Below are 12,066 nucleotides of genomic sequence, written 5' to 3'. Positions count from 1 at the left end.
TCTGCAACCGATAAGCGACCAGTCGTAAATTAAGAACTAACTGTATGTTGAATTATTTTCAATATATCACTTATACCTTGCCAGTATTGTGACCCCCAAGATGAGATCTGTACCCACCCTTTTGACCTTCTGAAAATGCTTGGAAGACCTGCCTCTGCCAACTGCCCTGGTTCCCCAGTGGGGGCATGTCATTCCGGAGATGGTTAATGGACTAAGATAAGATCCCAAACTCCTCACCATTGCATCTAGCTCCCTTCCTTCCCATCTTTGTCATTTTCTAAATCAATTTTAGTGTTAATATTTACTGTTTTGATCTTTTATTTTAGTAAACCACCTACAGTTGCCTCTACATAAGATGGGTGGCATTTAAGTTTAATAAATAAAATATAATATTAGAATATTTTTGCTTAGGATTCAGTGAATCAATCAGTGGAACAATAAATAAAAGTTTGCATGTACTAATATTGTTGTCAAACTCTTTAGTTTTTGTTACTGTCAGAATTGAACAAAATACCATTTATTTATTTGAGGATGCCAAAAATAACTTTTACATTGCCAAAGGGAATAAATAACACTAATTATATGGCCAAAATATAGTTTGAAAATGTATATTGTCGGTACAGATCAGTAACCATGTGATTCTTATGTCAGATTTTCTTTTCTCATTTAGAATTATTTTCAGTGGTCTGTGTGAAAATTTTGAAATTAACTTACTTAGATTTCTTATCTGCCAGGTATTCCTTGAACCCTGTTCTCAGGTTTTGTCCTGTCAGCAAGTAGAAGTAGAACCAATTTCAGCAGATGATTGGGAAATACTGGTAATTAAAGAGGTTTTTTTTATATATAATACATATTTTTCCCTCTTATCTGTTTCACATTAACTAAACATGCATTTTTATTTGATAAGGCCATTTTTGTGTATGCATTTTGTTGCAGTCTTCTCAACCAGGATCAGATTTTTTTTAACACTCTGTAAAATGATTATAGGAGCTGCATGCACTGTCCCTCGAAAGGCATCTTCTTGATCAAATTCGAATAGTATTTCCAAAAGGTGTCTTCCCAGTGTGGGTTGAGCAACATACTTGTATCTATATACGAATTGGTAAGTGGTTATGCAAGACTTTTATCAGAATAAGAGAGATAATTATAACTTAAGTGTTTATATTAACATTTCCATTTTTAATTTTAGTTGCTCTAAAACCCCCAGCTCTTTATGGAAGACTTGAAGCTTGCACAGAGCTTCTTGTATCTCCTAAATTACGGCAGTGTGAAGACAGTTCTGCCATGTTGCCTTCCCTGAAAGACGACATTATGCAGGATGATGTCCCTGAAACTGAATTAAAACCAAGGAAAAGAAATGAGGAACCACACTCCAAAGAAACAAATAGGCACTTTCAGCAGGATCAGCCAAGTGCAAAGGGACCACTGAGTGGAAATATTTTCCCAAACATTTGGAATTTACTTGGGAACATTTTTTTTTATAATTCTGAAAAGAAACACGAGCCTTCTGGTGGTATTGATGAAATGAACACTGCTAAAAATCATCTGTTAAATTTGATTCAGGTGGATTCTGTTTTTAGAGTATGTCAGAGGCAGCTTCCCAGCATGAAAAATATGCTGGAAACATGTACATTTCAGGAATACAACACTGTCTTTGTTTTTCCATGGAATGAAGTATTTCCTGTTTTAGAAGCTAATACTCAAGTTTCTTATGGGAAAATTAGTAAACTGCTTTCTCCAAAACAGCAGATGCAAGAGTTAAAGTATCATCTAACATCAAAGAAAGAGAAACACTTTTCTAATACAGAAGACCAAAAGCAATGTACTTCGAGTAAGAGTCAAGAATCTAATGAGTTTTCTATTGTGAAAATAATATGGAATGGATTTGAGGATCTAAAGGATGCCATAATGTTCAATAACAATGTGGAACAACTACATGTTGGAAGAATTTGGGTTAGTGAAATTTATGAAGGATACAGGAAAAATCATTACATTAGACTCATTAGCATTTTAAATCAATTTTCGATGTGTTGTTGACTAACATTAGAGAATTAAAATATTTTACCTAAAAACCAAGCTGTATTAAATTATAGTGCTTATTCAGAAAAATGTGCTTATAAGTGACTGCTAGACAGCAATCTCCAAACTATAATACTTAAGTAGTATTTTTGTATTTAGTGAGCATTATATCCTAATCCAACTTTAAATAAAATAAATTCAAATAATTTCAATTTTAAAATGCTAATTTAGTTTACTTTATTTACTTAAAATATTTATGTACCTTCCTAAATCAAGTTTATAAAGTGGATTAAAGTAGCAAAACAAAAATTAGTGTAGTTTTCATTTGATTTTCGTCACTTAGGCAACATTTATTTCTGCTGCAAAAATAGGGTTATAAGTTAATATTATTGCCATAAATAATGTGAGAGCCAGTTTGGTCTAGTGGTTAAAGCACAAGGCTAGAAAAGCAGGAGGATGTGAGTTCAAGTCTCACCTTAGCTATGAAAGCCAGATGAGTGAACTTGGACCAGTCATTCTCCCTCAACCCAATCTACCTCACAGGGCTGATGTTGAGAAAAAAAGGAGGAAGCTGTGCTTGGATATGTTTGAGTTATTTGTGAAAATAATAAAGGGGATACAAATAATTAAACCAAAATTAAATCAATAAATTGATGGTGAAAAATAAAATGCAAGGAATCCCCTTTTTCCTTGAGAAAATTGAGAAAGCTGTTAACATTTTAATTACAATTATAGTCTTTGAATAGGTTTGAAATCTTAAGTTGCCTTAATTTATTTTTTTCTCAAATTTCTGTATCAACCATCTCACCTAAGCGATTCTGCACAAACTTCACTGTGACTGCCTCTTATGAAATATTAAGGTTTTTCTATATTAGAGAAGGAACTGTTTACAAACTGTTTATTTGGTATTTCAGATACCTGAGTGGTTGAGAAAGAAGCTAGATATAGAAATCCATGCTGCTGTCAGAATCACGTCAATCAGCTCAGATCCTAAAATTCCAACCTCTCTTAGACTACAGCCTGAACGGACTTTGGTGAGTTTGACCTAATTACTTGATAAACTGCTTCCAGTTATCTTATTGTCATACCTAGGGCCAGGCCAGACATGACCTTCGCTCCTTCCGAAGCGATCTGAAGACCTATTTATTTGAACAAGCCGGCCTGGCCTGATGGGGGATGTGTTGGGGTTTTTTATTGCGGGTTTTTTTATACTATTATTTATTGTTTTAACTCGGGCTTCTATTTAATTCTCTTTTAACTTTTGTACCGTGTATTTTATATGTGCCCTGTTCACCGCCCTGAGTCCTTCGGGAGAAGGGCAGTATACAAATATAATAAACTTTAAACTTTAAACTTTATTGTCTACTTGCAGATTTTGCTTCAACTCTCCTCACAGGCCTATCTGTGCTCTGTTGGCTACCTTGCAAACAGCACACCATGGCAGCAGTGATGGTGCCAGTGGTTCTGGGGCTGAAGTAGAAACCTGGGACCTTCAGCAGCCGGCTGCTACCGCCCCTAGGCCTCTATTGCAGCTCCAGCACCACCACTGCCACCCAGGAGTGTCACCTCAAATCCTGCACCTATAGCTAGCCACCTCAGCATTGCCTCATAAAACCTTCCAAGTCATTGCAGAAAGTGCCTGCATGATTTGGAGAAAGGCACACAAAATTTGGAAAAACAGCATTCTCATGAGGTTTTGGAGGACCTCCAAAGCATCTAAGAAGGGGACATGTGGCATCAGGGAGAAAAACTGTCATACCTAGGGCCAGGCCAGACATGCTTTATCAGCCTTGGAAGATGATGGCAGAAGTCATCATAGGGCAATGGAGCACAGGGCAGCAGGGGCAGCTGAGTCCTTGCGTTGTGGAGATGGAGTGGCCAGGGCTTGAGGTAGCATGGGGCTTGAGGTAACATTACCTAGTGGTGCTGGCGGCTAAAGTAGAGGCCCAGGGACAGTGGTTATTGCTGAAGGCCCTGGGCCTCTCCTTCAGCCCTAGTTCTGTTGCCAACACCATCACCAAAGAATGCCGCTCTGCAGGGCGGCCAATAAATGGGGAGGAGATGGGGGTAGGGTGGGAGGAGTTGAAGCAACCCTGTGGTCATAAATGTGAGCAGACTGACAAGTGCCTGAATATTGATCACATGACTGTTGTATCAGTTGTAACTTTGAAGACTGGGCATCATTATGATTCATTCAGTGTTGCCATGACTTCAAACAGTCGCTGAATAAATGATCATTAAATGAGGGCTACCTGTAATTATATTTTTCTATTAATTTCTGATAATTTGTTCTCAGTTCAAATGTTTCCTTGGTAATTATATTTTTCCAGCAACCTCAGTCACATTCAGTCTCAAATTATTCAAAGATAATATCTTAATTATGAGCCATCAAGTTAATGTAATGGATTAAATCTCCCTAGAAGTTGTAATTTTTTAATGAATTCTTTTTTCCAAAGTTTTTCCAAATGAGTATTTGTATATTATTATTTATAAGCCTAATTTACTGAACAATCATAAATAAATGGCTTACACTCCAAAAGTGCTTCATGGGCACAGAAAGCTCTTGGCTTTCCAAAGATTCTTCAGTTGCTATCTGTTTCTGCTTTCGCCCTCCATGATCCATCTCACAAGTTGCCCACATTTCTTCAATTCCTACTAACAATTCTGTAGTGTGGTAAAGAGAGTTTTGTTGATTTTTTTTATTTAAAAGGAGCATGGCAGGAATTCTGCCAGTATAACTATGCTCCCAAATATTTAATTCAACAATGTTGGTAGAAACTGGTGTGTTTAGTTTAGTTCATAAACTGTATTTTATTTTTTTAGACTGTATTTTCCTACAATTCTGACTAATATCTGTTTGTTTAAAGCTATTAAGTCATTGTCCGTTTTTTGGATCTACATTGCAATTGGTACCTTGGAAAAACCCACAGGTTTTATATTCTTCTACAATTCTGACTAATATCCGTTTGTTTAAAGCTATTAAGTCATTGGTCCATTTTTTGGATCTACATTGCAATTGGTACCTTCGAAAAACCCAAGGGTTTTATATTCTTTAGTTTCTGAAACAAGCACTTAGAATAAAATTGATGGGATGCTTGGATTGATTGAAGACTTACTCGCTGTTGATAGAAACGTAATGCCAATATGCCTGAAATTGTCATTTTGTATAAAAGGCGTAAACCCTACCAAATTTATATACTTTTTTTCCCAAAAACATCACAGTTCCTTAGAAGATAAGAAAAATGAGATCAACTTGTGGGATAGTGTTGTGATTACTGGTAACCCCTCAGCTAATAGGCAACAGAATGAAAAAAGCTCCTCATAAAATTCTTTTTTATTAGAAAAAATATTACTGAATTAAAGTCCTCATCCTTTTTCATTTTAGAATAAAGGAATAAGTGAAGAAGACATTAAAAATGCATTTAAGTTGTGGCTAGAGGATTACATTAGGCTTCCCTTGATCACAGCAGAAACAAGCTATCTACAATTAGCACTTAATTTTGGTAAGCAAAACTCAGCTACAGTTGTAACTATTGAATGTTGCAGGGTTTTCCCTATACATCCATTTTAAAAGATTTAGCCAATTACAATTGGATTTCAGGTAGTTTATCTACATCTAATATATTAGATTAATAATTAATCTTGCCATAAGTATTTTTTGATAATTTATAAAAAGTTGCAATATTGCAAAGGAAATGGGTAATGTTTTATTTATTTGATAGTAGCATATCCAATCTGAGCTAACTATAAAGAACCTTTCCCTCTGCTCTGTTTGGAGACCCCTGATGACACAATGAAACTCATTGTTATACTAACTAGATTTACAAAGTTAAAATATGTCATATTTGTATTGAATAATAATCAGATTAATGCTCATTGTATTTTGGAAGGCCTGGAAGACTTTGTCCTCAGTATGGTCACTTCTGACACCGAAGAAGAGAAAGCTAAAAATGCTTTTATCCTGAGCCCTAGCTTGCTGCAGAAGGCAAATATACAAGTAAATATAACTAATTTTGACAATAATTTAAAATATTGATGCCATTTACTTAAGATTATTGTTTGTATCTGGTTTTCTTGATATTTTCTTAATATAAGCAATAAGAAAAATTAAATGATAATAAATTTCACTATTTAGAAATTTGCAATACATTATTTATTTATTTATTTTATTTTAATCCCATTTATATCCCGCCCTTCTCCGAAGACTCAGGGCGGCTTACAATTTAAGCACAAACCAATGTGCTTAGCAATAGCCTTCATTCTATGTATATGCCTGCTTATTAGGGCTTTCGGGGGCCCCCAAGCGGCATAATATTTGAAGAGAATTGTGGTTGCAAAACAAGCTCTTATATTTGAATTTGCTGTTTCTGACTCCATAGTTCTGTAATTAGTAGCAGGTAAAACGTGATGTTATAACATGAAGAGTTGAAGTTTTGAAATACAAGGAAATGTGAACCTTATTTTAAATGCAGTATTGTAATTTGAGGTATGCACGTCATTGTTTAAGTGCCTATTGTTATTTAAATGCATCAGTCCATATAAACAAGAAACAAAATCATCCTGGGCAAATTGTGCTCCAGTTCTGAACTTCAGATCTCTTTTACATCGTGGGTGAGACCAACATTTTCAGTTCTTTTTTTAAATAAAGAACATTAAAGCATAATGTGTGTGAAGTCTTAGAGCTTAGTATTTCAGTCTTAATACTTTCCCTTAACTGAATCACTTTTTCTTACTTCATGGGAGTTAATAACAAAATGTATGCTTTATATCTTCCATTTTTATAGGTGCCTCCGAACAAAAATAAGCTCCAAAATTGGTCCTACCCACTTTGTGTTGTTTTGATAACACTGATCACAGCTCCCCATTAATTGTTCAAAAAACCATTCTTGAAATAAAAAATATGCCTGTCCACAAAATAAGATGCCTGTTTTTATGTTATATTACATGCTTCTAAAGTTGGATAATTGCTATTTTTTATTTTTTAAATAATCATATTCATTATGACTTCTCCAGGATATTACTTCTGACTGATCAGAAATAAGCCTTAGTGAACTTAATAGGACTTACATCAGTATAAATGTGGCTTCTCCTTTATCACTTTTCCTGCCCCTAACAGTATATTCTTTCTGCAGATTTTGTTACATCCTATGCCTCCAGGATCCAGTGGTAGTAACTTCCAATCTTGTTGTGAACAGCCTTTGCCATGGCTCAGTCTAAATTGCTTAGGGTGAGTCATTTTAATAACAACACAAAGGAAAGAAATGAATGATGAATAGATGAATTTTTAATGTTCATTGTGCATTCATTGTGCATAATGTTCACCATCTTCATTTTCAGAAACATCCTAAGTGTAAACATACCGAGTTGGACTGCTTTATATAGTATTCTGAAAACACTGGGCTTTTATTTAATACGTAACTTGATTAGGGTGAGATGGTAATTCTCAATTTTGTTCTTTGCAGAGGAGTGGATAACATTGGATTATCATCTTTGAAACACATATCACATAGCTTTTTGATACATCCCTTGTCTCAAAAACTAGCTCCCTTTTGTGCTGGACTATGCAGTGGGAGTATCCTAATTACTGGAGCAAAGGTAAATAGGCTTTCAATTTCTCTTAGCATGCAGGACATTTTCATTTTATTTGTCTTTTTATGTCAGGCAGTAATGAAATTATTTCAGTTTGCTTCTTCTAAAGGAGTTTTTATAGAGTTCTTTGACTTGCCTTCATGAGGACTCTTAAATATCGATGTATAACAAAGATATTTCTTTGCTGCATTTAGTATCATGCAGCTTTCTATATATGCCAGTAAAGAATAGGGGAAAGTTTTAAAATCTCTTCTAGAACCATGAAACAGGTAGTAAATATATAGATGGTGATGGATCTTGCATAACTTGGGTTGTGTAAACTCTGCCTGTTCTCATGGATCTGAAATTTCATTAAATTCATATGATTCCAAGGTTTTCTTAGGAACCAGAGTAGATTTTACTGTGACACAGGGAATGCAAACATGAGGTGTTGAATTTGCATTACATAGAAATATAAAAGCAGATCTTCTCAGTCCATAAAACAGTAGCTGATCTGGTTCCTTCAAATGAGGGAATGGCAAATAATAAGAAATTATAAGATAAACTAAGCTGAGCTTAGTTCCTACAGATAGCTGCTTAGGTGTCAAGGGAGAATCCCAGAACAGAGCACTCTGAAATCTCTTTAACAAGATGATCCCCATTTGACTAGTTGCCAGAGTCTTTAATTGGTAATAAACTGAGTAGTTACAGTCATTAATTTGATAAAAGCATTGATACAAAGCATAGGAAAATAAAACAGCTGAAATGATATATAATAACATAAGATATTTGAGTTCAATACTGCCACTGCTTAATCAAGCAGATATTTTGCAGGTGGCTGAAGGAATTATAGATTTCTGGACTTATTGAATTTACTCATTTTATCAGTTTATATTAAATTATTAGAACGTATTTTCTAAGAGAAAATTGCCAATTATAACTAAGACAGTAGTTTCCATAATTTTCAGTATGAAGTAGTTTCAACCCAATTTTCTGTTACAGGGAAGTGGCAAATCGACATTAGCAAAGGCCATTTGCAAAGAAGCATTTGATAAATTTGATAGTCACTTGGAAGTGATTGATTGTAAAGCTTTAAGAGGTAATGATTGCGTTTCTCTTTTCTGTATCTTTTTCAGTGATGGGATTTAGCTGGTTCATAACAGTTCAGCAGAACCGTTACCTACTTTCTCTTGAGTTCGGCAAACCAATTGTTAAAATGGCACTTGAAAAAAAGCGGAGTTTGTGTACGCATCTCCTTCGCACTAGCCCCGCCTCCGCCATGCTCTCCACAGGCACCGGCCTGAGGCAGCATGGCGATTGGTTGGTGGACAAGCAACAAATGGGGATTCACCATCCATCAAACCCTGCCACTGCCAAAGTGGATTCTGGGCTGCAGTGTGTGCTGCAGTGGAGAGACGGCAAGTGGAACAGCCAGCGCGAGGGAAGGAGGAGCGAAGAGAAGAAAGAGGAAAAGCAGCCGAGTGAGAAGCGCCGCTGAAAACAGCGGAGTCTGTGTGCCTGCCTGCCACATGCTCACCCCGCATTAGCCATGCTCTCCACAGTGCTCTGCAACTGATCTGAGGCATGGAGAGCACATCTTATGGGTGAGTATGTAGCAGGTGCACACACAGACTGCTGTTTTCGGCAGTGCTTCAGTGCCTGGCCGGCCAGGACAGCCCCACTTCTCAGGCGCTTTTTTTCTTTTTTCTCCCCACTCTTCTTTCCCTCATGCCAGCTGCTCCACTTCCAGTCTCTCCATTGCAGCACATATTGCAGCCCGGGATCAACTTTGGCAAACTTTTGTGAGACTGCACATGTCAGTGGAGGAATGTGATGGAGGAATGCATAGGGGGAGAGGATCTGCCAAGCACCTTGGTAGAGGCTTTGGTGGGCGCAACATGGCTCAGCCGAAAGCGGCCGCAGAACAAGTGGGGTGGGGTGGGACAGATCCCCACTCGCCTGCCCATCCACCGTCTTCCCTTTCATTCCCCTCTGATCCCTCTTCGCAGCTCTCCCCACACAGCCACCAAAGTGGCAGGTGGAGTGCCAGAATCAGAAAGTCCCTGCTTTCCAGCTCTGTTGTATTTCTCTGCTGCCGCGGAGCTGGAGAGCTTACCCTACCCACCACCTGTTCTGTTCCAGCCTACGACTGGCCCTGTTTGAATGTCAGGGACAACCCCGTTTTATAATCAACAGGCTGGAAAAAACCCAACCAAATTTATTTACAAAGAGTTCAAACAAAAATCAAATGAAAAGTTCAAACAAGACTTAAACCAAAAGGTTAAACAAGAGTTAAACAAGAATAACAGACCAGGACTCTAGCAGAAGATCTTCAAATGGTTGCCTTCAGCAACCAGCACCTCCCACACATTCCCCTTTTATCAGCAGTCCCAAGGCGTGGCTTCTCATTGCCTTCTCCCGAGTTGCCTCATTGCTTTCCTCTGTTCTGTTCTGCTAGATTGCCTCCTGCTCCTAGTGTCCCTGAACAGAGCCAGCTGTGGATTGTCTTCTTCCAATCCCTCATGCTCACATGGCTGAGTCTGAGGAGGAACAAGATGGGAGGGGCCAGGCTGAGAGATCTGCAGTGCATCAGAACCTTCCTCTGACACCAAAGGCTCTCCAAACCCCTCCTCCTCCTCCTCTTCAGAATCATCCGACTCAGCTGCTGGAACCACAGGCTGACGCTGAATCACAATACCACCTCCAAGATGCCCTCCCTTCCCAAAGCATTTCTATGCTAACCTTTCCAACTCTGGTGTGGAACTCTGTCGCGTTCCTCCACTGCTGTGGGTAGTCCCAGAAACAAAAGAAATTTGTGGGACTAAAAAAAATTTAAAATCAATCAATTCAAACTTCTTGTGAAAAAAAAAAGATCACAGCCGCAGAGGAACGCAACAGAGGAACACATCAGAGCTGGAAAGAAGGTTAGCATATAAATGCTTTGGGAAGAGAGGGCATCTGGGCAGTGGTAGGTGAGGCAAGCTCTCTAGCTCCACAACGACAGAGAAATGCGATGGAGCTGGAAAGCAGGTGCTTTCCAGTTCCAGCCCTCCACCTGCTGCTTTGGTGGCTGTGTGGGCAGAGCTACCAAGAGGGCCAGGTGGCCGAAGGCACCAGCAGTCTGGCCCGGAAGGGGAGTGAAAGGGCAAACCCCCTAAGGGCACCAGGCGCTGAAACGGGCCTGTCGCTCTCTAGCAGCTACCCAGGCCTGCCAGAGGGAAGGCCAGCATCTACCGGTACCGGCACTTACGGTAAACATGGCAGCTTTGGCATGGAAGGGGCAACTGGCATGGGCACTACACGGAGGACATTGGCTTGTTTCAGCACCCTCCCTGATCTTTCGGCACTCTGCCGGCACTTTGACCTTAGGTTGCCGCCACATGCACAAGCCATGCCCTGCCCCCGCGTGCTCACCACCTGCTATAATGTAAGATATCCCCTGAAAATAAGATCTAATGGATCTTTTGGTCAAATATATATATATATACACGTGTGTGTGTGTGTGTGTGTGTGTGTGTGTGTGTGTGTGTGTATATACATAGATAGAGAACTAAAGAGCCTCTTGTTGCGGGTGAAGAAGGAAAGCGCAAAAGTTGGGTTGAAACTTAACATTAAGAAAACCACGATCATGGCATCCGGCCCTCTCAATTCCTGGCAAATAGATGGGGAAGAAATGGAGGTAGTGACAGATTTTATTTTCCTGGGCTCCAAGATCACTGCAGATGGGGACTGTAGCCAAGAAATTAAAAGACGCTTGCTCCTGGGGAGGAAAGCCATGGCAAATCTAGACAGCATGCTAAAAAGAAGAGACATCGCCCTGTCAACAAAAGTGCGTATAGTCAAGGCTATGATCTTCCCAGTTGCAATGTATGGCAGTGAAAGGTGGACCATAAGAAAGGCTGAGCACCAAAAAATTGAGACCTTTGAAATATGGTGCTGGAGAAGACTCCTGCGAGTCCCTTGGACTGCAAGGCGATCAAACCAGTGAGTCCTAGAGGAGATCAACCCTGACTGCTCTTTAGAAGGCCAGATCCTGAAGTTGAAACTCAAATATTTTGGCCACCTAATGAGAAGGAAGGACTCACTGGAGAAGAGCCTAATGCTGGGAAAGGTTGAGAGCAACAGAAGAAGGAGACGACAGAGAATGAGGTGGCTGGATGGAGTCACTGAAGCAGTTAGGCGTGAGCTTAAATGGACTGCAGAAGATGGTAGAGGACAGGAAGGCCTGGAGGAACATTGTCCATGGGGTCGTGATGGGTCGGACAGGACTTCGCAGCTAACAACAACAGAGAGAGAGAGAGAGAGAGGGAGGGAGGGAGGGAGAGGGAGAGGGAGAGGGAGAGGGAGAGAGAGAGAGAGAGAGAGAGAGAGAGAGAGAGAGAGAGAGAGAGAGAGAGAGAGAGAGAGAGAGAGAGAGAGAGAGAGAGAGTCTTATCCAGTCTTATTTTTGGGAAAACATGGTAACAATCTAGTTTTGTG

The 12,066-nt window shown here is 39.2% G+C and overlaps 1 protein-coding gene across 5 annotated transcripts in view; it reads left to right on the top strand.

The window, feature by feature from the left end:
* The window catches only part of PEX1 (peroxisomal biogenesis factor 1), a 45,853-nt gene that overhangs the window by 8,016 nt on the left and 25,771 nt on the right, over positions 1 to 12,066 (top strand). For 4 of the 5 annotated variants that reach the window (XM_081343202.1, XM_081343204.1, XM_081343201.1 and 1 more), the window contains exons 3-11: positions 735 to 818; positions 988 to 1,102; positions 1,190 to 1,953; positions 2,934 to 3,053; positions 5,405 to 5,522; positions 5,910 to 6,016; positions 7,152 to 7,246; positions 7,482 to 7,614; positions 8,590 to 8,686. In XM_081343202.1, the coding sequence (XP_081199328.1) occupies positions 735 to 818; positions 988 to 1,102; positions 1,190 to 1,953; positions 2,934 to 3,053; positions 5,405 to 5,522; positions 5,910 to 6,016; positions 7,152 to 7,246; positions 7,482 to 7,614; positions 8,590 to 8,686 (1,633 nt within the window). The remainder of the gene's footprint in view (positions 1 to 734; positions 819 to 987; positions 1,103 to 1,189; positions 1,954 to 2,933; positions 3,054 to 5,404; positions 5,523 to 5,909; positions 6,017 to 7,151; positions 7,247 to 7,481; positions 7,615 to 8,589; positions 8,687 to 12,066) is intronic. The other variant, XM_081343205.1, reaches the window with a different exon arrangement.

Source organism: Vipera berus (genome assembly GCF_964194415.1).
Source record: "Vipera berus genome assembly, chromosome: Z".
Taxonomy (NCBI): Eukaryota; Metazoa; Chordata; class Lepidosauria; order Squamata; family Viperidae; genus Vipera; species Vipera berus.
This window is presented reverse-complemented; position numbering and strand designations above follow the sequence as displayed.